This window comes from Bos taurus, chromosome 12 (genome assembly GCF_002263795.3).
Source record: "Bos taurus isolate L1 Dominette 01449 registration number 42190680 breed Hereford chromosome 12, ARS-UCD2.0, whole genome shotgun sequence".
Taxonomy (NCBI): Eukaryota; Metazoa; Chordata; class Mammalia; order Artiodactyla; family Bovidae; genus Bos; species Bos taurus.
In genome coordinates, this window is record NC_037339.1 from 35,888,973 (window position 1) to 35,915,080 (window position 26,108).

The 26,108-nt window shown below is 39.4% G+C and overlaps 1 protein-coding gene across 6 annotated transcripts in view; it reads right to left on the reverse strand.

The window, feature by feature from the left end:
• IFT88 (intraflagellar transport 88) overlaps window positions 1-25,427 on the reverse strand; it is a 61,282-nt gene extending 35,855 nt beyond the window's left edge. The window contains exons 1-12 of one of the 6 annotated variants that reach the window (XM_059892031.1): window positions 25,297-25,427; window positions 24,463-24,522; window positions 19,713-19,808; window positions 16,150-16,212; window positions 9,762-9,818; window positions 8,613-8,666; window positions 7,931-7,994; window positions 7,204-7,273; window positions 4,621-4,711; window positions 3,206-3,310; window positions 1,874-1,976; window positions 1,376-1,490 (exon numbers count right to left, since the gene is read on the reverse strand). In XM_059892031.1, the coding sequence (XP_059748014.1) occupies window positions 1,376-1,490; window positions 1,874-1,976; window positions 3,206-3,310; window positions 4,621-4,711; window positions 7,204-7,273; window positions 7,931-7,994; window positions 8,613-8,666; window positions 9,762-9,818; window positions 16,150-16,212; window positions 19,713-19,802 (812 nt within the window). In that variant the 5' untranslated portion in view covers window positions 19,803-19,808; window positions 24,463-24,522; window positions 25,297-25,427. Of the gene's footprint in view, window positions 1-1,375; window positions 1,491-1,873; window positions 1,977-3,205; window positions 3,311-4,620; window positions 4,712-7,203; window positions 7,274-7,930; window positions 7,995-8,612; window positions 8,667-9,761; window positions 9,819-16,149; window positions 16,213-19,712; window positions 19,809-24,462; window positions 24,631-25,296 lie in introns of those variants that run through there. The other 5 variants (XM_005213775.5, XM_005213778.5, XM_005213776.5 and 2 more) reach the window with 5 other exon arrangements.
• Window positions 25,428-26,108: the final 681 nt, after the last annotated feature.

The window sequence follows — 26,108 nt, forward strand, 5'->3', positions numbered from 1 at the left end:
ATGGCAAATAGATGGGGAAACAGTGGCTGACTTTATTTTTGGGGGCTCCAAAATCACTGCAGATGGTCATTGCAACCATGAAGTTAAAAGACGCTTACTCCTTGGAAGGAAAGTTATGACCAACCTAGACAGCATATTAAAAAGCAGAGACATTACTTTGTCAACAAAGGTCCATCTAGTCAAGGCTATGGTTTTTCCAGTGGTCATGTACGGATGTGAGAGTTGGACTATAAAGAAAGCTGAGCGCCGAAGAATTGATGCTTTTGAACTGTGGTGTTGGAGAATCCCTTGGACTACAAGGAGATCCAACCAGTCCATCCTAAAGGAGATCAGTCCTGGGTGTTCATTGGAAGGACTGATGTTGAAGCTGAAACTCCAATATTTTGGCCACCTGATGCGAAGAGCTGACTCATTGGAAAAGACCCTGATGCTGGGAAAGATTGAAGTCAGGAGGAGAAGGGGATGACAGAGAATGAGATGGTTGGATGGCATCTCCGACTCAATGGACATGGGTTTGGGTGGACTTCGGGAGTTGGTGATAGACAGGGAGGCCTGGTGTGCTGTGGTTCATGGGGTTGCAAAGAGTCGGACACGACTGAGCGACTGAACTGAATTACCATACTACCTCTTGACTGTGGATTATACCATATAATACTATCTTTTTCTAAAATGTTTAAATTTTTGGTCTCACCTGGGTTAAAAGTACCTGAAGGGCACTATGTTCTATAAGTTAGATAACTGCAGATGATAGTGAGATATATTGCATAATTCAAAAGCAAATGTTTGCAAAAAGTGGCATTTACAAATAAATTAACTTTCTCAAGGAAACTGCACTGTGCCCAGGAGAAATTATGAACAGTAAATATCCTAGAAACTTATGTTCCCCTAGTTATTACCAGACTAAGATAACTTACTGTTTCTGCTCTTAAAATATTATAATAGGAAATACCCCAGCACATTCCCTGCCCACCTCTTCTAAGAGTCAACAGTAACCCTTCCTTCACTATTTCCTTCTTGAGCTCCGGTAAGAATATAAGGAATTAAGTATCCAGTCTCGCACTCTGGAGTCTGCTATGTTCTAAACAGCTGCTGTCTGATTTGTGGTGGGCAGTAAGTTGCATTACAGTGCTAATGGCTTGGAGAGTTATTTCCTATATAGGCCCATTAGCTTAGTTTTATTCCAACTGATCACATATCATGCCTTTAACCTTTAGCTTCCATCATACAAATGCATGCAAGGGTCAAACCAAAATATTACAGCTATAAGAAAGATCTAACACCTCTCATGTACACATACCACAAAGTACTCAGTCCACTGGCAACATGTCAGAAGAGTGACTTTGTTTCTGAAGAATGACAAATTTTACAAACTTACCTCATTTCTTTATGGACACTTGGAATTTGATCTAAGGCCATTCGGTAGAATTTAATGGCTTTGGAATAATTTCTTTGCTTTAAATAAATATTTCCCATATTCACTTTCAACCGTCCTAATTTAAAAAAATATTAATGAATATATAATATCTGATTTCTTTCACTTTTTCTATGAGACTAAAAAGTACACAGTATAAATGCTAAATATAAACAACAATCTCTTGTGGATAAATTCTACAAGGGAAAGCATGTTCCATGGGGTTGCTATGGCTAATTCTACTTGTGATACAGAACACAGTCTTCATTTACTATTAGGCAATATGTCTCATACCAACTATATTTTTTCATTTGTATTTGTGTGAATTTTCATATCCTTTAAGCAGGACACCATCATAAATTTAACTTGCTTAGAGCACAGATCATTTCATAACTGAGGAAACTGTAAATTAACACTACAAAAGAACTATACTTATCAGAAAAACTAACTACACACACCTACCTGCATTGCTAAACATCTTATTTTTCACTATAACTTGATATGTGTTTAGTGCTTCAGCATACATCTCATTAGCTGAATACTGACTGGCCAAGTTGAAAAGAACCTAAGGAAAAAATATTGCAAAGAAACATACAATGATCATCTTAGGTCCCTTTTGCCTATCTTTCTAGAGATTAAAATACTATAATAATGTTAGTTGCCTCTATCAAGACTCCCAAACCATTAAGAAATGAATTCACAGACAGTATCTTGCGTTCCAACATGAACCAGAACATTAGGACAGGTGGAGCTATCCTCTAAATTCCACCTAATTTTCCATGTATTCTTTCTAGTCAAAGGATTTGCTATCCTTTAATCTCAGGAAGACCCACAAAGAGTCTATGTGTATTGTTAGTATTGCTGGTAATAAAAAGAGTAAAGAAGATAGTGGATCAAATTCTCTTTGAAAACATAAACATTATGTGGAAATATCTTAAACCTTGATTTGTAGAGTATTGCTGCTCTATATGCAAATTTATAATTTAAATAATTGAGCTATAGTAAAGTATGTTCCTAGAGGAAAAAGATGATAATTGTAAATTATTCCCAAATCTAAAGATTCCATGGAATCTAAAAATATTAACTATAAATAGTAAGCATCTAAATTCTTCTTCCTCCAAGTTTCAATGTCCTTTTTTCCAGTTGTTTAGCATATGAAGACTTCTCCTACTGAAAATACAACCTTTTAAACATCAGTATATATATATGAAAGAAGTGTCTTTTCAGAATTGAATAAATTTTGCTAGAAACTAGCTGTTTTGTTTTTTTTTTTCCCTACTATCCTCACAGAACACTGTCTTATTAATCTAGTTTGAAGCTCTCTAAGACATAGACCAAAAAGTCCACGTTCAAATCTTATTATCTAACTATGTTGTTGACGGATGTTCACTAGACTTATTGTGGTGATCATTTCATAATATATACAAATATCAAGTTGAATACCTGAAATTAACAGAGCATTGAATCACAATTATACCTCAAAACAAAACAAAAGGAATCTTGTCAAAGTAAGCACACTGAATAGAGCCCAAATATTAGTAATCTTCAAGAGTCCTTAGCTGGAAGGTTTACTAGTATTTACTACAGTATTAAAAATGACCAAATTAAAGAAGATCACTATACAGACCAAAGATGAGAGTGGTCCCATTAACTGAAGAGCATTATTAACCTAATTCTGGGCACCTTAAGTCCAGTAAAGCTTAAGGAACAAGATAAAACAACAAAGAAAAAAGACTTCTGGAATCTATAAATTCTCACCAAGATAACCATATTCAACAGGCACTTTGTACTTACTGAGTAAGTTAAATCCAAGTTGATGTTCTCTGGCCTTGTAACTTGTTCTCGTTGCCTCACCAGGACTCTCTCCTTTCTGCCTGCATCTTTTGCCTTTTCCAAGGCCTGAAACCAAGTGTACATGGTGTCAACTCCTTCACAAACTCACATAGCTCTTGGTGCATCAGAGGCGCCTGTAGCTGCATTACCCTTACTTCCTGGGTGCTCTGAGCGTTCCTCCCATAAACTCCCCTCCTGTCTAACCGTGAGCTCTCATCCCTCATGGCAAGTCCATGTGTCTTCTCTGGGAAAGAAGGGGAAGCACAGGGTGGGGACTAATACCTGGAGCATACCTGCCCACACTGAGTTTCTCATCACCTCTCCTCCTACCACTTTTAGGTCTGACCATGCCTACCTACATGTCTGACCTACCAGCGTTAGGGCTTCCCTGGTGGCCCAGCCAATAAAGAATCTGCCTACAATGCAGGAGACCTGAGTTCAATCCCTGGGTTGGGAGGATCCCCTGGAGGAGGAAATGGCAACCCACTTCAGTATTCTTGCCTGGAGAATTCCATGGATAGAGGAGCCTGGCAGGCTACAGTCCATGGGGTCGCAAAGAATCCGACATGACTGAGCAACTAAAACTTTCACTGCATGCCCCTCTACTTCTTTTTTCCTTTCAGCTTCTGAATCTTTGGTGTTTTAATTCAATCTCATGAGACAGGAATTTAGGTGAGTTTGTTTGGTTTCTTGGATGCTCAAAGTACAGATAAGCCACAGATAACTGCTACCTAATAGGACAACAGATCCTCAGTTTCACTAAGATCTTACTCAGAACATTAAGAACCTTTAACTGATTTCCACGGAGAGACTGACCAGTCCCATTAATGCCTTAATCTGATAATTAAGTCACAGAAACTGTATCTATGTGGTGTGATGATCAAAGTAATGTGAACAAAGCACCTAAGAGAAAAAAAATTAATTAAAAAAAAAAGAGTTGGATTCCCAAAAAGCAAACCATGAGTTTTCAGTTTTACTTATGACAAAATATTTTAGGGCAGTGAGGCTTAAATAAGAAAAAAAGCCCTAAGTACTTTTTTTATGGATCACAGTAGCTCTGCCTTTAGCAGGCTGTGCATCAATCCAGTAATCCACCAGGCTGAAAAATTTAGTCAACTGATACTGAATTTTCTCCCCTCCTTAAATGACCAATGAGAAAAATTACAAAATCAGCCAACTGTTTTGACATCAGAGTTTATGAAGCAGAGTTAAAACTGTAGGCTCTCAAAATAATTATTTCAGTGAAAACTCCAAGGCCAGTCCACAGCAAAATGAAAATATTTATCTAGATGTGTGCATGTATGGGTGCATACACAAAAGTAGACACATACTCACACACTTCATGATCTTGAATCTTAACCAGTTTATGGACTTACCAATTTTAAGTCTCCACAACTGTTAGCAATACAGCTTTCTTCTACCAACTCATTTACTTTCTTCTCTAATTGTCTGATCTTTTCTTCTGGACTGTTAAAGAAAAAACCAAGCATATTCTGAATCATTCAACCACTAATAATATATATGAAATTTAACTTACTTTTAACATAGTCCATCATATGCTCATTAACTTTAAAAGTAGGTCACAGATAAGACAAATACATAAATGGCAATGAACAGTAAATGTATCACTCTTTTTAATAACTACAGTATATATTCATAATAATAGTAAATAATAGCTAATGTTTTTTCAGCATAAGGGTAATTTAATTTTGAGCTAAATGCTTTACCCTAATTATGTCACTTAATCTTCAAAAAAATATTTCATACAAGTACTATCGTTATTTCATTTAACTGACAGGGAAACTGAGGTTTACAAAGTTAAGTACTGGCAGTCCAGTGGTTAGGACTCTGCATGCTTCCATTGCAGGAGGCTCAGGTTCAATCTCTGGTTGGGGAACTGAGATCCCACAAGTGGTGTGGGGAGGCCCAAAAAAAGAAAGAAAGAAAGCTAAGTATTACGCCTGAGATCATACAGCTGGTAAGTTACAGAGCCAAGGTTTGAACACAAATAAGGTAACTCTGCTGCTGCTAAGTCACGTCAGTCGTGTCTGACTCTGTGTGACCCCATAGACGGCAGCCCACCAGGCTCCGCCGTCCCTGGGATTCTCCAGGCAAGAACACTGGAGTGAGTTGCCATTTCCTTCTCCAATGCATGAAAGTGAAAAGTTGAAAGTGAAGTCACTCAGTCGTGTCTGACTCTTCGCAACCCTATGGACTGTAGCCCACCAGGCTCCTCCGTCCATGGGATTTTCCAGGCAAAAGTACTGGAGTGGGGTGCCATTGCCTTCTCTGAAGGTAACTCTAGGGCCCATGTTATTATATTGTTAATACCATTCCTGAAGGGAAGTGGATCCTATGGCAAATGAAAATTTTATCAATGGTGGAATAACTGAAGCCCCCATAAAAGAGAGAAAAATTATTATGATTTACTACCAAATAGATACCAGAGTTGGGTTTTTTTTGGCCAAGGAGCACGGCTTGTGGGATAACCAAGGATGGAACCCAGACTACGTTAATAAAAGCCCAGAGTCCTAATCACTGGACCACAACAGAGAACTCCCCACAGAGACTTCTAACAAGGTAAAGAAGTTTAAAAAATCTTGACTCCATCAGTAGCACACGAAGTATCCCCAAACCAATCACATTTTAAACCAGCCTGTTGTTTCATTACCACTTTCTTCCAACAAAGTACCACAACACTCTGTATGTACATCACTGCCTAAACAAACTTCTACTACAAATACATCAGAATAAACATCAATTCTCCTAATTCTCTTCAAACAGACTTTTAAAAAGAATACAGGAACAAATTAGGTCTATAAAATCATATTCTTCAGTAAAACCTGGGATTAAGGCAACAAATTTATTTATAGAGATCTGCAAAATTCTGAGTAAATGAATACAATAGATGGTGGCTTTGTAAAAGTTAGAAAGTTCAGAATTTAAGTACAGAATTCTATTTTCAAGTTGTCTGAAACATTCTAATAAATGTCTTTAAACAGTGCTTACAGAGTGTTACTTTTAAGCCTAAAATGTCAATATAAAAATTAAAAGCTAAAAATCTGTAAGAGAACTGCATGAAGACAGTGGCAGTAACTGCCCCATCCCCACCAGACACCAGGAGAATGAACCCTGTGTGCAGACCCTGTGGGACACCCCCACAGGCACTCGCCCGCCACCCTGTGTTCTGAAGCCAGGCTACAGAAGCGTCTCCTTCCCCAGCCAATCATCTGGTTCCATCAGATACCTGTGCTGAGATTCTGGCCAATGAGAAACAAAGACAATCTGCCCCGGGCAGATGTCTCCCAGAAAAGCCTTTGCTTCTCAAAGGGGACCTGAGACTGGGCATCTTCTGAGTCTAGGTGTGAACGACTACATGAAGGTTCCAGACTCCCATGACCCTCTTGGAATCATGAGGACAGGAAGTCCTTGAGAAAAGCCAAGAGTGAGCACACTGTGAGCGTTGGCTGCTGTTATTTGAAAAATGTATAGATTCACAGTGCTCAGGTATCAGTACATGCTACACAGCTGAATTTACGCCGTAGCTTTTAGCTACTCTCTACTAGCATGAAACTAATACTATAAAAAATTAAATTTCTCAATATCAATATAACAAACATATATTTTCTTAATTTTTTTTTCTTTGAAGTATGCTTTTAAAATAAGAATATCTATTACACACACAACCACATTTGGCCTTCAAGAGAATCAATACTGGCACCCATAAAAATGAGACATGCCTTCAATGTGCTCCAGTAAAACTGCACAGATTCATGGGGCTGCCTTTCTTAGACGTGAGTCTCTTCCTAGACGCTAGGACAATGCTTTGATTACTATTCTGCTGACACAAACTTTCAAAATACGTAAGGATTATGTAGTTGAGAAGTAAAAACTTCTCAAAGAAGTTTTGCAAAGAAGACATGCAACCACCATAGCAAAGAAGCACAGGACTTGCATACCTGTCTTCATTCCTGGCCTCCAGGGGTGGTGCCGGGCCCCACGACTGTCCAAGAGGGTCAAACGCAGAGCCTGGGACACAGCAGTCAAGAGGTCACATTCAGTGTGCATCCACACAATCAGAGGAAATGTGAAATCCTGCGCATGCTAATTCACCTATTTATTAAATGGAATGGACCTTTTTTATGCTTATATGAGTATTCTTTATATTGAGTAACTGGTAAGATTTTTAACATACATAAAACCATGTAAATAAAACTGCATTACCATGTAAAAACAAAAATACATACTCAGTACTTATTTCTCCCCACAGTAATCTATCTCTGTTATGAATTCTTAACTGTCAATCATGGGATTAATAACCTGGTATTGGCTTTTTAATTTTCATTATTGGTATCATAAACATTAATTTTGTCACAGAAGTTTTATTTTAAAACTATTATTTAACTTATCATCTATTTAAATACTATTTTCACTTTTGATTCTTTAGCTCTAACTCACAGACAAATTTTCAGTGCGCAGCGTGGCATGATCTGACATGACATGCAGTGTGACTACACCTCAACCGAGATGCAGAACACTCCCACCACCCTTTTCCTGACTCTAATCCTAAAATAATCAATGACATGTTAAGTTTTATTTAAAATGATAATATATTTAAACATACAAAAACAGTTTAAAAATTAAAAGATTTGAAAAAAAATTAATAGCTGAAATAATGTAACAAACCTCTCAAAGCTCCCTTGGTAAAGCCAGCGGCTCTCACTGCTGTCATGGGTCTAGTAACTCCATCCTTAGGAGAACAAGAATCATTTAAAAAGTGTTCTTACATATGATCTACCTCTTATTTACAGTTCTGCACATGATACACATCTTAATAAAACCCCAGTCTTGAACAGAGGTTTATAATCCCTCCCTACTGTTCCTCACTTCTGCCTCCTCACGTGTCAACCTGTCTGAACTTTTCCTTTGTCCTATAAAATTTCAATTCTTCAGTCGAACTGGACTTACTCCCAGTTTGAAAAGAAAAACACTCTTTTGGGTTTTCAGTAGTACCTTATATAGCTTAGTAGCTGGCTACTCCCTACTTTGGGCTGGTCTCCTGTAGGCCTATGGGAGAAACCATAGAAGCCACTGGAAATGACAGCGCAGGAGAACCGGGTCCCAGAGTCCATCCTACAGACAAACTAGAAGGCCTATGTCCATTTCCCTGTGGGATTTCACTTGAGACCTGAGTAAATAGTGATAAATCCAGAGACTGCCACCAAAGATTTCAAGCAGTTCAAATATTAGCTCACAGTTTAAAGAATCAGGGTCACTATGTAAGTAATATCTTAAAAAAAAAAAACTTTGGTAATAATATTCTAAATCACAAGAAAGGCCCAAGATGCAAACCCACACATGGGGATACCTGAATAGCCCCTGTCATCGGTCTTCCCATTGACGACGCCAGGGAGGTCTTGGACTAGTGAACAAAAAACTAAGTTAAAATGATTCCGAAAAACTTCTACACTTAATTTTATAAACCAAGCTATAAAAGTTTCTTTATAACTTTCTTTCCTTCATTCTACTGGCAAGTAAACCTTTTATCTCCCAAGGATATAGGATCAAACAATAAAACTCTAAGACAGGCATCAGCAAACTACATCCCTCGGCCCTTATATGGGACAGAGCCACACTCCCTTCGTCTACATGCTGTCTCTGGCTACCTTTCCACAGATGCACAACTGGGTCTCCCAGAGCCTAAACCTCCCGGGCTCTTCACAGAAAAGCTCGCTAACTCCTGTTCAGAAACATCACCAAAACCAAATTCATGAGTGATACCTGCTCTGACTGATTAATAAATGGATGTTTCACACAATACACTGTTATACAACGTTAAGGCCACTCTCTCTGTCCACAGGAAGGGGACAACTGGAAGGCCAGTGCCCAGGACTCTAGGTTCTGAAGCCATCTTTACGACCCCTAAGAAATATTATCAGAAAGACTAGGAAATGCTATTTCATCTCATTCCTTCATTTTCCTCCCATTTCTCTACTATTTAGCAAAAGTGAAAACATCCAAACTATTTGTAATTTGGGCCAGATTCAAAAGATTTTATGGATTTTTATATAGCATCTTTCCTCCAAAGATCTCAAATAAAAGCAAGACCCAATTATATATGCCTCTGAAATTTTTCTTCAATTTTATTTTTTCATGTATTACTTAGTAAATTTTTAGAAATTATAAACATTACATTTATATAAGACTAACTTCACACAAAATACACAAATGTAATACACATGACACTTGGTTATATGATATAGAAAATGAAAGGTCAATCAACAAACACAATGTTTACAGACAGGAAAAGATAGCAAAACATTTTGTTTTATTTACAATCAAAATTACTAGAATATCCAAAGTTATTTATCAACAATTTATAATATTCATCACTATTCAAAATGGAAAATACACCTGGATCATGAGCTGAAAGGTAGCCAGACTTATTTAAAACTGCCTAAAGTGAACTTATATATGAGAAAATGTATCTTCATATCTTCAGCTTAAGAAAACATACCCCATATCCAGTAGCTACAGGTCTAGAAACTGCTGTGCTTGGTATTTTAGCAGTTATCTTGGGGAGGAAAAAAAAAAATAGTTAATAGAATTCAGATCAAGTTATATAATAGAAAACTGGAAAAGAAATGGAAAATACAGACTTATCAGTAGGGAAATATTTACATAACATTTAGAATAATTTCTTTTAAATTATTCTAAATATTAAGGAGCTGGAGTATTTTAAGTATTGAGAAGGTCTATTTTGGAACTCATCTGAAAGGAGAAAAGGGACTTTAGAGTGACCTGTGGGTCAGTGGGATACAGGAGTCTCCAATGGACACACCTACCATTAATTCTGCATGATTATTACCACCAGACACTGGGTCTAACAACAGACACTGGATCTGGAGTCAGGGACCCTGGGTTTGAATCTCAGCTCTCCCTCTACTTGCTGTGTTTACTTTACCTCTCTGAATATAAATGTTCTCATCTCTGAAATAAAGATACAAAGCATGTTGATCACAAAATTGTAGTCATAGTTGATCACGGAGCTTTTCACAGATGCACTGGGCTGAACAGACAAACCCTAGAGGGGGTCTGCTGAGGGGGCAGCCCTGGGACTCCTCCAAACTTTAAACTGTAACCTCATAAGGCTTTACTCAGACTGGAAGGTCAATCAGCCTGTGTAAGACCTGAGCCCAATTTAGAAACATTTCACATTCAACTGGGTTGAGGTGATTCAGTGTTCCAAGCATCTCTGCAGCCATACACAAAAGTAAATTCTCTCCAATAAAAGACACCTGCCCAGATAAGGCTGTTGAGCATCTGAAATGTGGCTCAGGCAGTAACATCTGGATTTTAAATTTTTACTTACTTTTTAATGATTTAGATATAAATAGCCACAACATGGCTAGTGGTTATCATTCCAGACAGCACAGACACATGCTTTAAATTATCTCTAAAATATCTCACTTACAATGTCTGGCATTCAGTCTAAAACAACCAAACACATAGGAGCAAGAGTCCCTAATCAAAATCCAAGAGAAACAAAATGGAAAGACATGCAGAAGGGGAATCATATGATGGAAAGAAATATCAAACACAGGCTCTGACCAGCATGCTCAACATGTTCAGTGAATCAAAAGACAAGATTGACAATTTCAGTACAGAACTGAAAACTACGGAAAATGGATTAGTGGAAATCCTAGAACTGAAAATTATGTAAAAATTTGGCATTGTCCAGAAAGTAGTAAAATATTAAATTATACTAGACTTTGATAAGTTAAAAGATGAGTACTGTAATCTTTACAAAAACACTAAAAGAATGGTCAAGGAATGTAAACTCCCAAGATAACAGAGGGAGAAATGTCATAAAAATCAAACAAAAAAAGGTAAGAATGGAGAGAAATAAAACATAAGGAAGGAAAAAACAAAGCAAATACTAAGGCAACAAATGAAACCAATTTCACTAAATGTAAGTAGATGAAATACTTCACTAAAAGAATAAGATTATCTGACAATATTAAAAAAACAGAATTCTATTCATGTTGCTAATAAAAAATATTTCTCTAAGAAATATATCTCAAATACACAGATCTGAGAAAGCTGGAAGTGAAAAAATGGGGACGACATACAATGCAAACACTAGACAAAAGAGCACCTGGGGAGCTACAGCAATGTACGAACAACTGACGAAACAGACACAAAGCACTACTAGCTAGAAGGACATTTCATAACAATAAAAGACAACATAAAAATATATAAAACAAAAACCTAAACAAAGAAATTCACTATCATAGTGTATGATCTATTTTTCTCATTGATAATAATAGAACTTCAATTCCCACGTACCCCCCCCAAATCAATAAAAATACTGAACATTTGAACAAAATCATTAACAAACTTGACCAAACTGACAGATAACAGGTCTTGGAAAAACATGAAAAGGAAGGATGTGGGTCCCAGCAAAACTTTTCTGTGAGAACAAACTGAAGGAAAGAGACTATTTTTCTGTTTAATCACTCACTAATGACTAGATCTGTTCTTCCAGTTTTTACTCTTGGCACTGGACTGATCTCTTAGAAAGACTAGATTCTGTGTCTCCTTGCTCCTTACTCACCCCGCACCCTCACCCACAAAGCCTTTCCTCACATACCTCAAGGCTGATCTTAACTGCACACATCCTTAAATATTCAACTGTACATTTATCTCCTGACTGTCCCAACTAGGAATAAAGAACTTATCTTTGTGGTCCCAGAGCAATTTATACTCTTTTTACAACACAAATTACAATATGCCTTGTAATTTCTATTTGTGTCCACTTTACTCTTTGCCCAGTGCCTCTCCTATAAAAGTTGCACAGTTTTTTCCCATTTAATACAGTAAATAGGGTGTGATGACAATATCATTCAAAGGGGTGGCGACCTACTCTCTGTCCTGGTTACAGGTAACTGTGAGACCTCTACTCCCAGCCTTGTTTCCTTTCTATAACATGAGGGTCTCTGAAGTCATTTCTAAACATCAATGAAGGGCCAGCTTGGAGACATTATCATATATAGTGATTTGTTGATACACCAAATCACTATCATATATAGTGACTTGTTGATATACCAAATCACTAAACTGAAGGCTTTCACTTATTCACTAAGTTGTGATATAAAGATCTGTGGAGTACCCACAGCAAACAAAGAAAAGATCAATAAATAAGACAGTTTACCTCTTCTAAAAGGTTACAGTCTTGTCATTAGCCAAGTGCAAGAACTTAATCTAGTTTTCCTTTCCATAATGAAGGTAACCTTAAAATTCAAATACAGCTTATGGAATGTGTAGTCAAGAACTGACTTTACCCAAAGAGAGTACTGGCTTTGCCCTTCACTACAGGGGGGTGATCTGTATGCCCCTGTAATGTCCTGCCTGATACATCCCTGTTTCCCTGGGGGGCTTTGGCCACCAGACAGTCTAACTCCCAGATATATTAGCTTGAACCTCCACGAGGGGCTAGAGACTAATGGGCAGCCACAAGGACAGTGTGTGATGGAGCCCCATTAACACCTTGGACATCAGAGTCATGGGAGGGCCTCCTTGCCGGCTCTACAAGTACCGTCACCACACAGAGGGGTCGGGGGGGTTAAAGCCACCCAGGGCTCCACAGGGAAAGGGCAACCAGACCCCCCATGTCTGACCTCCCAGACTCTGCCCCAGGTCTCTCTTCTCTCAGCAGATTTAACCTGTATCCTTCTCCTGAAATAAACCGTTAAGTATAATAGCTTTCAGTGAGTTCTTTGAGCCTTTTCAGAAAATTACAGATGCTGAAGGTGCCTGCAGCTGGAATTAGAAGTGAGGACAGTCCTGTGGACTGCTGTGCTCTCTAACTTTGAGGAGGGAACCCCACAAATATGACAGGCAAGGTCCTTCCCACTGGAAGTGGTTTAATGCAGACCTTTCATTATTGCAGAACAGTTAAGTATGGTGGGAGGGAAGAGGCCCTGACAGAGTGAGGGAGGCCAGGTGGGAGGACACGCCAACTACAGCAGGGGATTCACTCCCTAACAGCCTGTCGACCTGGCACTGCTGACCTCTTTTAGGTAACTTACTGTGGGGTGGCCTGCTGCCTCTGAGATGCTAGGCACTGGTCCAAGTTATGAGAACTAAAAATATCTCCAGGCAAACATGTGCCAGGGCAGGTGGGCGAGTGAGCACTGAGAACCACTGCTCTGGAGCCATGGGTGGGCAGAATACTAGGCATAGAACTTTCTGTACTTCTCACTTTACCTAGTGCCAACCTTGTTTATTTTCAACTACAAAAGACACTCGGTAGAGTTCACGCACTGTGGAAGGCAGAAGTCTATTTTCTGTGTGACATATAAAAACTTTACTAATAACACTGAAAACAATCACTTTAGCCATGTATATACTGGTGGAGGATTAATTAGTGGACGGTCATTAATCCAAGGGAGGTGTAATTTGCAACTTAACCCCCAGTGTTTTCAAAGATCAATATTTACATAACATTAAAAATTAGAAAGACAAATTTTTTAAAAATAATGTTTTGGTTAAACATATCCCAGTGTCTTACATAAATAATATTTATATTCTCAAGAGCATAAAAATTCTTTGAAATTAACTTACTAGATATACTGTAAACTATAAAACATTGCTATAAGAAACTGAAAAAGAAATAAATGGAAAGGCATCCTGTATTCAAGGCTATAAAACTTTATATTGTTAAGATATCTATATTGAACTTCCCTGGTGGTCCAGTGGTTAAGACTACACCCACCCTATAATTGATTGGAAGTGGCAAAAGTGGGCATTATTCCTAATTCTAGGGGAAAAGCTTTTGGTCTTTTACCACCAAATATGTTGTTAGCAGTGGGGTTTTCTTATTTATCATGGTGAGTTTCCTTCTATTTCTAGTTCATTACGTGTTTTTATTGTGAAAGGATGTGGAATTTTGTCAAGTTCTTTTATTGCATCAATTGAGATGATTTGGGCTTTTTTCCCCTTCATTCTATTAAGGTGACATATCACATTGATTAATTTTTGTCTGTTGATCCATTCTCAAGTTCCAGGAATAAATCCCACTTGGTCATAGTGTATAACCCTTATAATATACTGCTTTGGTTTGCTTATATTTTGTTCAGGGTTTCTAGGTCAGTATTCAAAAAGGATATTTGTAATTTTCTTGTAGTGTCTTTGCCTGGCTTTGCTATCAGTGTAAAAGTTTTCAAAATATATTCTGGATTAAAAAAAAAAAAAGAATTGGGGACACGGGTTCGATCCTTGGTCAGGGAAGAACCCACATGCCTCAGGGCAACTAAGCCCATGAGCCACAACTACTGCAGCCCACATACCCTAGAGCCCACAGTCCATAAGAGAAGCCACCACAACGAGAAGCCCACACACTGCAACTAGAGAAAGTGCATGTGCAGCAACAAAGACCCAGCACGGCCAAATATAAATAAATTACTTAAAAAAAGATATCTATATTACTCAAAGCAACGCACAGATTCAATGCAATCTCTACCAAAATCCCAATGTCATTTTTTTTTTTTTTAAGAAATGGGAAAATCCAACCTAAAACTCATTTGGAATCTTAAGAGACCCTGGAGAGCCGAAAAATTTTGAAAAAGATCTAAGTTGGGGGACTCCTATCTGCTGATTTCAAAACATATTACAACGCTACTGCACTGGAAACAATGTGGTGCTTGCATAAGAAACCAACGGAAGGAATGACTTTCAACAAGGGTGTCAAGACCACACAAGGGGGAAGGTCAGTCTCCTGAATGGCACTGAGAATACTGGATATCCTCATGCAAAACAATGAAATTGGACCCTTAATCTTACAGAACATTCAAAAATGAACTCAAAGTAGATTAAAGGCCCAAACATAAGACCTAAAACCTAAAAGACTATAAAACTGCTAGAAAAAAAACAGAGGAAAATTTCATGGCATTGGACTTAGCAATGATTTCTTGGATATGACATCAAAAAGCACAGGCAACTTAAGCAAAAACAGACAAATGGGAGCACATCAAACATAAAGCCTTTTGTGGGTCAGAGGATCCAATCAACAGAATAAAAAACAGCCACCTACAGAATGGGAGAAAATATCTGCAAAGCATATATCCAATAAAGAACTCCTACAACTCAACAACAAAACATTAAATAACCCAGCTTAAAAAAGGGCAAAATACTTGAACAGACATTTCTTCAAAGATCATACACAAATGACCAAAAAGTATATGAAAAGATAACATCACTAATAATCGGAGAAATGCAAATCAAGACCACAATGAGAAACATCTCATACCCATTAAAACTGTGACTATCAAAAAACAGAAAATAACAAGTGTTAGTGAGGGGTAGAGGAACTGGAGCCTGTGTGCACTGCTGGCGGAACTACCATACAATCCAGCAACCCCACTTTCAGATATACACCTCGAAAACAGGGCCTCAGGATATTTGTGTCCCCAAGTTCACGGCAGTGCTGCTCACAACAGCCAACAGGTGGAAGCAACCCAAGTATGTGCAGAACAAGATGTGGTCCATCCAGACAATGAAATGTCATTAAGCCTGAGAAAGGAAGGAAACCCGGACACCTGCTACACCATGGATGAACCTTGAAGACGTTATGCTGAGTGAAATAACTGTTAGATTCCACTTACGTGAGGCACCTAGAACAGGCAAATACTTAGAGATAGAGAGTAGAAGGGTGGGGCCAGCAGCTGGAGGATGTTGTTGTTCAGTGAGGATAGAGCCTCAGTTTGGGAAAATGGAAAGTTCTAGGGGTCTGTTTCACAACAATGGGAATTAATTTAGCACTCCCAATGTGTACGTTTAAAAACAATCAACAGGGTAAGCTTTGTTAGTTGTTTTTTTAACCATAATAAAAAAAATTCACTTACTGGAGGTCTTCTGCCATGACTAGTTCTCACAGCTTGCTGAAAGGCTGTGTCATTCTCCAATTCCTAAAACAAAATGGCAAATTTAACATTCAATGTGAGGTGACAAATTTTTAAAAATGTTTAACCACTACTGTTTGGTGTTTAGGGTCCTCTAGGATCCATCTTTCTACATCTGCTGACGTCCACGTAGGGCTCACGGACTCCTGTCCTCAACTTCCCCTTTACAGGACACGAAATACCAAAAGCCCTCTCTCCCTTGGGGAGAGGAGCACTGACAATCTAGTCAAGTTCAAGGACACAACTGGCTACTGGTTCAATGGGTACTGTCAGCGTGCCTGGTCCCAAGATCAAGTCTTTCTTGTCTCTCTCTTCCAAGTCAGTGGAGCAGCAAGAACAGAGAATCACCCCCTCCGTCCTTTCTCCCTCCTCTCTTCTTCCATATCCTGGGCTGTGGCTACTAGCCTTACCTGAGAAGCTGAGGACAGAAAAAGCTGCATCCTCTCCCAGAAATTGGGCAAACTCTCTTGTCTCATCTCCCAAGTGAAAATGGTTTTTCATCTCAGGGAGAGGTAAAGTCTGAGACTCAGACTGGAGCCAGCTGAGGCTCCACTGAGTCCAACCTGTCATGCTTTGGAACCAAAGGCTCAGCTGACATAAAACGTTACTGTGCTTTGCTGATTCCTGACCGGTGCTCACGTTCTCCCTCAGGAACCTGAGGAAAGTCACATTAGTCAGGGGCAAGTTACCAGGGCTCCCAGGTTTCCTGGACAAAATGCTATTTTCCAACTGTCAGCATAACCAGTCTTTGCCTCTAGCTCCTTCACCACCACAAGCTCTGGGTCCAGCCCTCTATAAACATCAGTGCACACTTCTCACACTCGCCTCTGACTCACTCCAGTCTACTTCCCACAGAAATATACTTGCCGATTACTAAAAAACAAACAATACACTTAAAAAAAAAAAATAGTCAGTATCAATTAGCTTTTTAAAACCCTGGAGACAATGTGTTTTTATTACCTGGATGTACTTTACACATGAACAAAATACAACGTACTTTAAACATGATTATGTACAAGCATTTTTTAGTTTTACTTCAAATAATCTTTATAACCTTCCATATCAACTACATAAAATGAAGTAAGTACAACACTGCTATATTTAAAATGTATTACCAACAAGGCCCTACTGTGTAGCACATGGAACTCTGCTCAATGTTATGTGGCAGCCTGGATGGGAGGTGGGTTGAGGGGGGAGAATGGATACATGTATATGTATGGCTGAGTCCCTTCAAAAGAAAAAAAAAAATGAAGTACACAAATCTCACTCAGCCATAGAAACCAGGCAACTTTCATATGAGTGTAAGCCAAGGGCCCCCTGGGCACACCTTTTAGGAAAAAGAAGTCTAATATTCCAAATTATTAGTAAAATTCAATTAATCAACTCAAAAAAGTCTAACTAAATGATAAACTAAAACCTATCAACAAATTCTCTAATTACAAATACCAAACTAACACAACTTTTGTCATTTCTTTTCCTTTGTTCATGATTTGATTAACAATTTGCATGATCTATGAACACCTTAGCAACTGTTTCAAGTAATTCAATTATATATTAACTTATTCCAATTAATTAAAAGGAAACCATGAATAAACCAAATTTTTATTTTTCTGTGTAATTTACTTTTGTGTATGATATTCTGAATATTTGCTTCAAGTTACTAATAGATAATGAAACCACATTGTAATGACCTGAAGAGTTAGGCAGTTTATCTGATATTATTAAAAACGATTATGATGATCATTTTTGCACTTGTGGGACTCTACCCAAGAAATGTTTGATCACAAGGTAAAAAATTACTTATGCATAAAATTGTTCATTGTGTTGTTGTTATTAATAGGGGCAGAAAACTATAAATAACTATCCTATAGTCAGAAAGTAATCAATTGTATATAGTCAGTATTATGCAGCCATTAAAACTATATTTAAACTTTTAGTATCATGAGATATTGTTTATGACATGGCCAAAAATAGATAAGCAAACAGAAAAGTAACTGTCAGTTCAATTCCAAACATTCTAAAAGAAAATTCTATGTATATGCATGAAGGAAAGACAAACAAAACATTAGCAGTAGTTATTTCTGAGTGGTGGGATTATGGACAATTTTGTTTTCCAACAATGGGCATATGTATTTTTTATACATGTAACTTTTATAACTGGGAGAAAGGGAAAGATTCAATGGCTTTCATAATTAACACTAACTTAGGAAAATGCCCATGTTTTAATACATATTTTTAAAAATTAGTCTGTATAATCATATCCCTGTATACAGATGTTTGTATTAAATATATAGGGAGGGACACACCTATCTATATAAAAAGACAAGGAATACAGCAAAACATGGGTGCTATGACCTGCTATAGTACAGGTCATCACCAGGTAACAGTATTTGTCATTTTATTTTTTTCCCCAATCTTCTGTATTTTTCAAATTTTCTATGATAAATAGTATCTCCTAGATTTTTATTTCATACAGAGTAAATGAATAGTTTCTATTTTCTCTTCTTGCTTTCTAAGTCTCAAATTCACAAACCATCATTCTTCTCCAGAGGAAAAAACTTCAAAAATGACTGAAAGCCATGTGAAACTCGAGAATAGAATGTAAGTTCCTAAATTAAAGTCCTCTGAATGCTAATATTTGATTCTCACATACTAGCAAGAAAATTTAATGCTCACATCCTTCATCCTTAAATTGTTTCACACACTAATTCAAGGTAAATTTATAAAGCAGCTTCTTTTGGTTTTTGTCTTTTACAATTTGGAAACTGTAACTCTCACAATGTAAACAGATTTAAAATAATCAAATAATTGTCTTAATAACAATTTCATCCTACAATTACTATACTACTAATTAAGCAGATATAGGCTTGTTGACATAAGTTAACATTCATAAAAGGAAAAAAGCAGGTTACAAAACAGTACACACAGTATGATACCATTGTCTCCAAAAACATATAGACATACAGTGTACATATATATACACACACACACATATATTTCTGCATAGGGAAACATTTAGCATTAAGCACTGTAACTTAGTTGATGTTTATCTCTGGGTGGTAACAGTTTCTATGATTTTAATTTTTTCTTTTATTCTCTAGTTTTTCTATAAAATACTTGTATAATTCAATTCAAAGAAGAAAAATAACTCTACATGACATTTCAAATTTAGGGCATTAAAAAAACCGATTTTAGGCACCTCAAGGGATCTAAGTCTTTTAACATACATATTCAGATAACTAATGCAAAAGAATACAAAAATATAATTGATCCGAATTCTTTTCCATAACATTTTTTCACATCTCTATGCTTTTCCCTTCTGCTGCGATTATTACTATTGGTAGAAGTTAGTACAGTCTTTAGTAATAGTACTTTTCTAGGCTTTTAATCAACTTAACTTAATCTAAAGCATTATATAGCAGAACCATCAAATCCAAAATTTTCACAAACCAGCTGGTTAGCAAAGACCAAAGTAAAAACCAATGAAACAATTTTTTTTTTTTTACCTCGGTATCATAGGTTGGATTGTAGTCATTATAGCCAGAATAAAGATCATCTTCATCTGTTTCTGGGGCCAGGTGTACATTTTGCATCATTTGTACCTATGAAAAATCACTGTTGTAAATGTATTCTTGAAATAATTCTTAATTGAAATAAAGTATAACAACCTTTCTGGTCAAATTTATGTCTACATATGTTATGGCTTAAATGTTTTTCGTGTCAAATTCTTAAAACTAGGTATCAAAACAGACACACAAGTCAATGGAACAGAACAGAGAGGCCCCAATAAATCTGTGCATTTAAAGTCAATTAATTTATGACAAGGGACCCAAAAATAAACAATGGAGAAAGGATAGTCTCTTCAATAAATGGTGTTGGGAAAAACAGCCAGCCACATTCAAAAAAATACATCTGGGCCCCTACCTTACACCACATACAAAAATCAATGCGAAATGAGCATAAGACTTGAAACTATAAAACTTGTAGAAGTAAACATAGATGGTAAGTGCCTTGACATCGGTTTTGATGATATCTTTTTTGGAATTGACACCAAAAGAAATGACAACAAAACTAAAAATAGGTAAGTGGGACTAAATCAAACTTAAAAGTTTCTGCACAGCAAATGAAATCATCAACAAAATGAAAAGGTAATTGGGAGAAATATTTGCAAATCATGTATCTGATAAGGGGCTAATATCCAAAATACATAAAGAACTCATGTAACTCAACAACAACAAAAACTCGATTGAAAAGGTAGAGGGGACTTCCCTGGTGATCCAGTGGCTAAGAATTCGCCTGTCAATGCAGGGGACAAGGGTTCGAGCCCTAGTCTGGGAAGATCTCACATGCCATGGAGCCTGTGCTCTAAAGCCTTTGAGCCACAACTGCTGAGCCCATGTGCCACAACTACTGAAGTTGGTGAGCTCAGAGCCTGTGCTCTGCAACAAAGAAGCTATAATAAGCCCACGCAACACAAAGAAGAGCAGCCCCAGCTCACCACAGCTAGAGAAAGCCCTCACACAGTAACAAAGACCCAAAAATAAATACAATATTTTAAAAAATGGACAGAGGACCTAAATAGACATTTTTCCAAATCAGACAATACAGATAGTCATGAAAAGATGCTCAACCTCACTAGTCATCAGGGAAATAAAATCAAAAACACAAGGAGATAGCACCTCACACTGGTTGGAATTGTTATTGTCAAAAACACTAGAGAGAAGCATTGATGAGGATGTGGAGAAAAGGAAACCCTTGGGCACTATTGGCAGGAATATAAGCTGATGAAGCCACTATGGAGAACAGTATGGAGGTTCCTAAAAAATTAAAAATACAGTTACTGAATGATCTAGCAATTCCACTTCTGGGTATTTATCTGAAGCAAATGAAAATAGTAACTCAAAAAAGTATCTGCACCACTATGTTTGCTGCATCATTACCAACAAGTAAGATATGGAAACAACCTAAGTGTCCATTGATGGATAACTGGATAAAGAAAATGTGATACACAAACACATGTGCACATACACAATGGAATATTACTCAGCCCCCCAAAGGAAATTTTGCCATTATGATCATGGATGGATCTATATGGCATTGTTGTTTAGTCACTAAGTAGTATCCTATTCTTTTGCAATCCTATGAACTGGAGCCCACCGGGCTCCTCTGTCCATGGGATTTCCCAGGCAAGAATACTAGAGTGGGTTACCATTTCCTTCTCCAGGGCATCTTCCTGACCTAGGGATCAAAACTGCATCTCCTGCATTGGCAGGCAGATTCTTTACCACTGCACCACCTGGGAAGCTTAGAGGGCACTATGCACCACCTGGGAAGCTTAGAGGGCACTATGCTGAGCGAAATTAAGCCAGATAGAGAAAGACAAAAACTGCATGATCTCACTTATCTGTGGAATCTAAAAACAAAAACAAGGGAATTCCCTGGCATTTCAGTGGTTAGGATTCAGTGCTGTCACTGCGGAGGGTCTGGGTTCAATACCTGTTGGATGAACTAAGATCCCACTAGCCCCATAGTTGAGTTCAGTCACTCAGTCGTGTCTGACTCTTTGCGACCCCATGGACTGCAGCACGCCAGGCCTCCCTGTCCATCACCAACTCCCAGAATTTACTCAAATTCATGTCCATTGAGTCGGTGATGCCATCCAACCATCTCATACTCCATCATCCCCTTCTCCTCCTGACTTCAATCTTTCCCAGCATAAGGGTCATTTCCAATAAGTCAGTTCTTCACAACAGGTGGCCAAAGTATTGGAGTTTCAGCTTCAGCATCAGTCTTTCCAATGAATATTCAGGACTGATTTCCTCTAGGATGGACTGGTTGGGTCTCCTTGCTGTCCAAGAGACTCTCAAGAGTCTTCTCCAACACCACAGCTCAAAAGCATCAGTTCTTTGGTGCTCAGCTTTCTTTATTGTCCAACTCTCACATCCATACATGACTACTGGAAAAACCATAGTTTTGACTAGACAGACCTTTGTCGGCAAAGTAATGTCTCTGCTTTTTAATGTGCCGTCTAGGTTGGTCATAACTTTCCTTCCAAGGAGACAATGTCTTTTAATTTCATGGCTACAGTCACCATCTGCAGTGATTTTGGAGCCCCCAAAAATAAAGTCTGTCACTGTTTCCATTGTTTCCCCTTCTATTTGCCATGAAGTGATGGGACCAGATGCCATGATCTTTGTTTTCTGAATGCTGAGTTTTAAGCCAACTTTATCATTCTCCTCTTTCACTTTCATCAAGAGGCTCTTTAGTTCTTCTGCACTTTCTGCCGTAAGGGTGGTGTCATCTACATATCTGAGGTGACAGATATTTCTCTTGGCAATCTTGATTCCAGCTTGTGCTTCAGCCAGTGCAGCATTTCTCATGATGTACTCTGCATATAAGTTAAATAAGCAGGATGACAATATACAGCCTTGATGTACTCCTTTCCTGATTTGGAACCAGTCTGTTGCTCCATGTCCAGTTCTAGCTGTTGCTTCTTGACCTGCATACAGATTTCTCAGGGGGAAGGTCAAGTGGTCTGGAATTCCCATCTCTTGAAGAATTTTCCACAGTTTGTTGTGATTCACACAGTCAAAGGCTTTGGCATAGTCAATAAAGCAGAAATAGATGTTTTTATGGAACTCGCTTGCTTTTTCGACAATCCAGCAGATGTTGGCAATTTGATCTCTGGTTCCTCTGCCTTTTCTAAAACCAGATTGCACATCTGGAAGTTCACGGTTCGTGTATTGCTGAAGCCTGGCTTGGAGAATTTTGAGCATTACTTTGCTAGCGCGTGAGATGAGTGCAACTGTTTGGTAGTTTGAACATTCTAGAATCCGCCTGCAATGCAGGAGACCCTAGTTCAATTCCTGGGTTGGGATAGGCTACCCACTCCAGTATCCTCTGTGGCTCAGCTGGTAAAGAATCCACCAGCAAAGTGGGAGACCTAGGTTCGATCCCTGGGTTAGGAAGATCCCCCGGAGAAAGGAAAGGCTACCCACTCCAGTATTCTGGCCTGGAGAATTCCATGGACCAAGTCCATGGGGTCGCAAAGAGTAAGACACAACTGAGCGACTTTCACTTTCACTTTGAACATTCTTTGGCATTGCCTTTCTTTGGGATTGGAATGAAACTGACCTTTTCCAGTCCTGTGGCCACTGCTGAGTTTTCCAAATTTGCTGGCATATTGAGTGCAGCACTTTCACAGCATCATCTTTTAGGATTTGAAATAGCTCAACTGGAATTCCATCACCTCCACTAGCTTTGTTTGTAGTGATGCTTCCTAAGGCTAACTTGATTTTGCATTCCAGGATGAACTAAGATCCCACAAACCCATAGTAGAGCCCCCAAAACAAACAAACAAAAAAAAACCTACTGCAGTATAAACAATGAGCATGCTTTAGTTCTTTAGTGCATTCTTTAGTTCTGTACATTCTTTTTTTTTAATTGTTTAAAAAATACAGAATTTACAGAATTCTGTACAGAATTATCTGTACTAGCTTTAGTACAGACGTGTATTTTCAATTCTATTGAGTGTGTGTGTATATATATATATATATAGGAATGGAATTGCTGGCAACATTATGTTTAACTTTTGGAGGAGCTGCTAGGCTTTTCCAAAGTGGCTGCACCATTTTACATCCCACCAGCAGTGAATGAAGGTTCCAATTTCTCCATGTCCCAGCCAACACCTGCTACTGGCCCTATTCTGATTAAAGCCACTCTAGCAGGCAAAAAGTGATATCTTTACGGTTTTGATTCAATTTTTGGTTTGATTTCCTTAGTGATTAAAGATGCTGAGCAACCTTTCATATGCTTATTGAAAACTGTAACTTTTTTTCTTTTCAGATGCTTTGCCCATTTTTAAAAATTGGTTTTTTGATCTGATTCATATTGATATTTGACAGAAAACAACAAAATTCTGTAAAGCAATTATCCTTTAATTAAAAAAAAAAAAAAAAAAAGAATTCCTTAGGAGTACCCTGGCAGTCCAGTGGTTAGGACCCTGCACGTTCACTGCCATGGGGCCTCACTCCCTGGTCCCACAAACCAAGTCTTGTGGCACGCAAAAAAAAAAAAAAAAAAATCCCTATATATTCTTGATATTAGACCTTGTCAGAGAAACGATTAGCAAATATTTTCTCCTATTCTGTGCAAAATCCACAAAAGCAAATGTCAATCATATATAAATGTTCATTCCAAAATACCTCCAGAAAGTATTAAGTTATGATAGAAGATATATAAAAAATTTTAACTTACAAGCTCTAGGTCAGGTAATGTGAAACCAATGGTTCGCAAAGGTTAGCGTTTGCCAGAAACCTACGGATTTGTTAAAATCAGATTGCCACTCCCCGCCTTCACCAGTTTCTTATTCACTGGTGGGAGTCATCACCCTCATTCCTTGGAGTGTGGAGTTCTAACAAGTTTCTAATCAGAAAAAAAAAAAAAAAGTTTCTAATCAGGTGTTGCTGATGCTGATGTGGTCCACGGAGCACACGTTGAGGACTACTGTGCTCAAGGAGAACCTCCTGATTACAAGCCCCACTTAAGTCAATTTAGTTTACACGTCTGTCAGCAAAACAAGCCGCTTTACAACTGGAGATCCTTTCATCTGAGCTAACCAGACCAAAAAAGTTCATCTATGAGAAACTCGGGCTAAACCGACACGGTGGGAACAAATGCAGAGAGTGCGAGTGGGGAAAGGTGAGGCGCCCAGGTGAGGCGGTCGAGCTCCACCAAGGCCCGGTGCAAAGGCAGCTCCCGGGACGGCGCCTCCTGGACTCAGCGCGGGAAGTCCCCCCGGGGCCCCCGTCCCGACCGGGTCCCCCGGGGTCGGCACCAGACAGCCAGCCGCCCAGAGGTGGGGGCCGACTCCGGCCTGGGGGCGCCCACCTCTGTGAGGGGAGCCCGAGCTCGCGCCTCTCTCACCCGCCGAGCCTTCCCGGGAATTTCAGAACTTCCGGTCACGAACTCGCGGTGAGGGGTTTAGGGCCGCGCGGGGTGGGGGAAGGGCAGAGCCCCCTCCCGTGTCCCACCTCCACGGCCCCCTCAGAGGGCGCCTGGTACCCGCGCCGCCCCTGGGCCCTCCCCTACCTCGCCGCGAGTGGAGGAGGGCGACCGCAAGCGCGGCGGGGCTGGTGCGGCCTTGGCGGGACTCTTCAGAGAGCGGCGCGTCCGCGGCGTTGCCACGCGCGAAACCAAGGAAGCCGCTCCCACAGTGCTCCGCGAGAGGGCGGGACCGAGCCTTTAGAGCAAGAGAGACAGGCCTGGAGGGCGGGGGCGAGGGCCTGAGGGGCGGGGCCTGAGGCGGGGCCTGGATGGCGGGGCGGGGCCGGTCCCGTGGAAGTGGGCAGGAGGAGGGGCCGCACAGAGGCGGTCCTAGCGAGGCGGCGGGGATGGCGGAATCCGGCACAGGGAACCGGAAGGCAAGGAAGCCACAGTCTTCTAGATCCTGATGAACTCAGCCGGAAGCCGGGTCACCGGCGGGTGGTGCTAGTTGCTGTGGAAAGCTCCGGTGGCTGCGGCACTAGCCCGTGGGTCCTGGAAGCGCGTCAGGGCCGCGCTGGCTGTCTGGACTCACCCCCAGCCCCACCCTGCGGTTCTCCTTGCAGAACCAGCTGGAGCCCGGGAGGCTCTTGGGGGCCTCCCGCACCTCGTGGTCCTGTCTTGTGTGTTCCTGCCCTGGACACCTCGGGGGTGGCCTGAGTCAGCCCAAGGCCATAATGCCCATCACCTCAGTGTGATGCTCAGCAAGAGAATGAGGAGTGGACTTAATAACTGGTTCACATCATTAAAGTTTCTCCTACATTTTAAAATAAATCGGCAAGGAGGCGTCTAAAGACACCAGTAATTAGTGACTTTTAAACTTTAAGTTTTAAAGTTTGAATTGTGCTGGAGAAGACTCT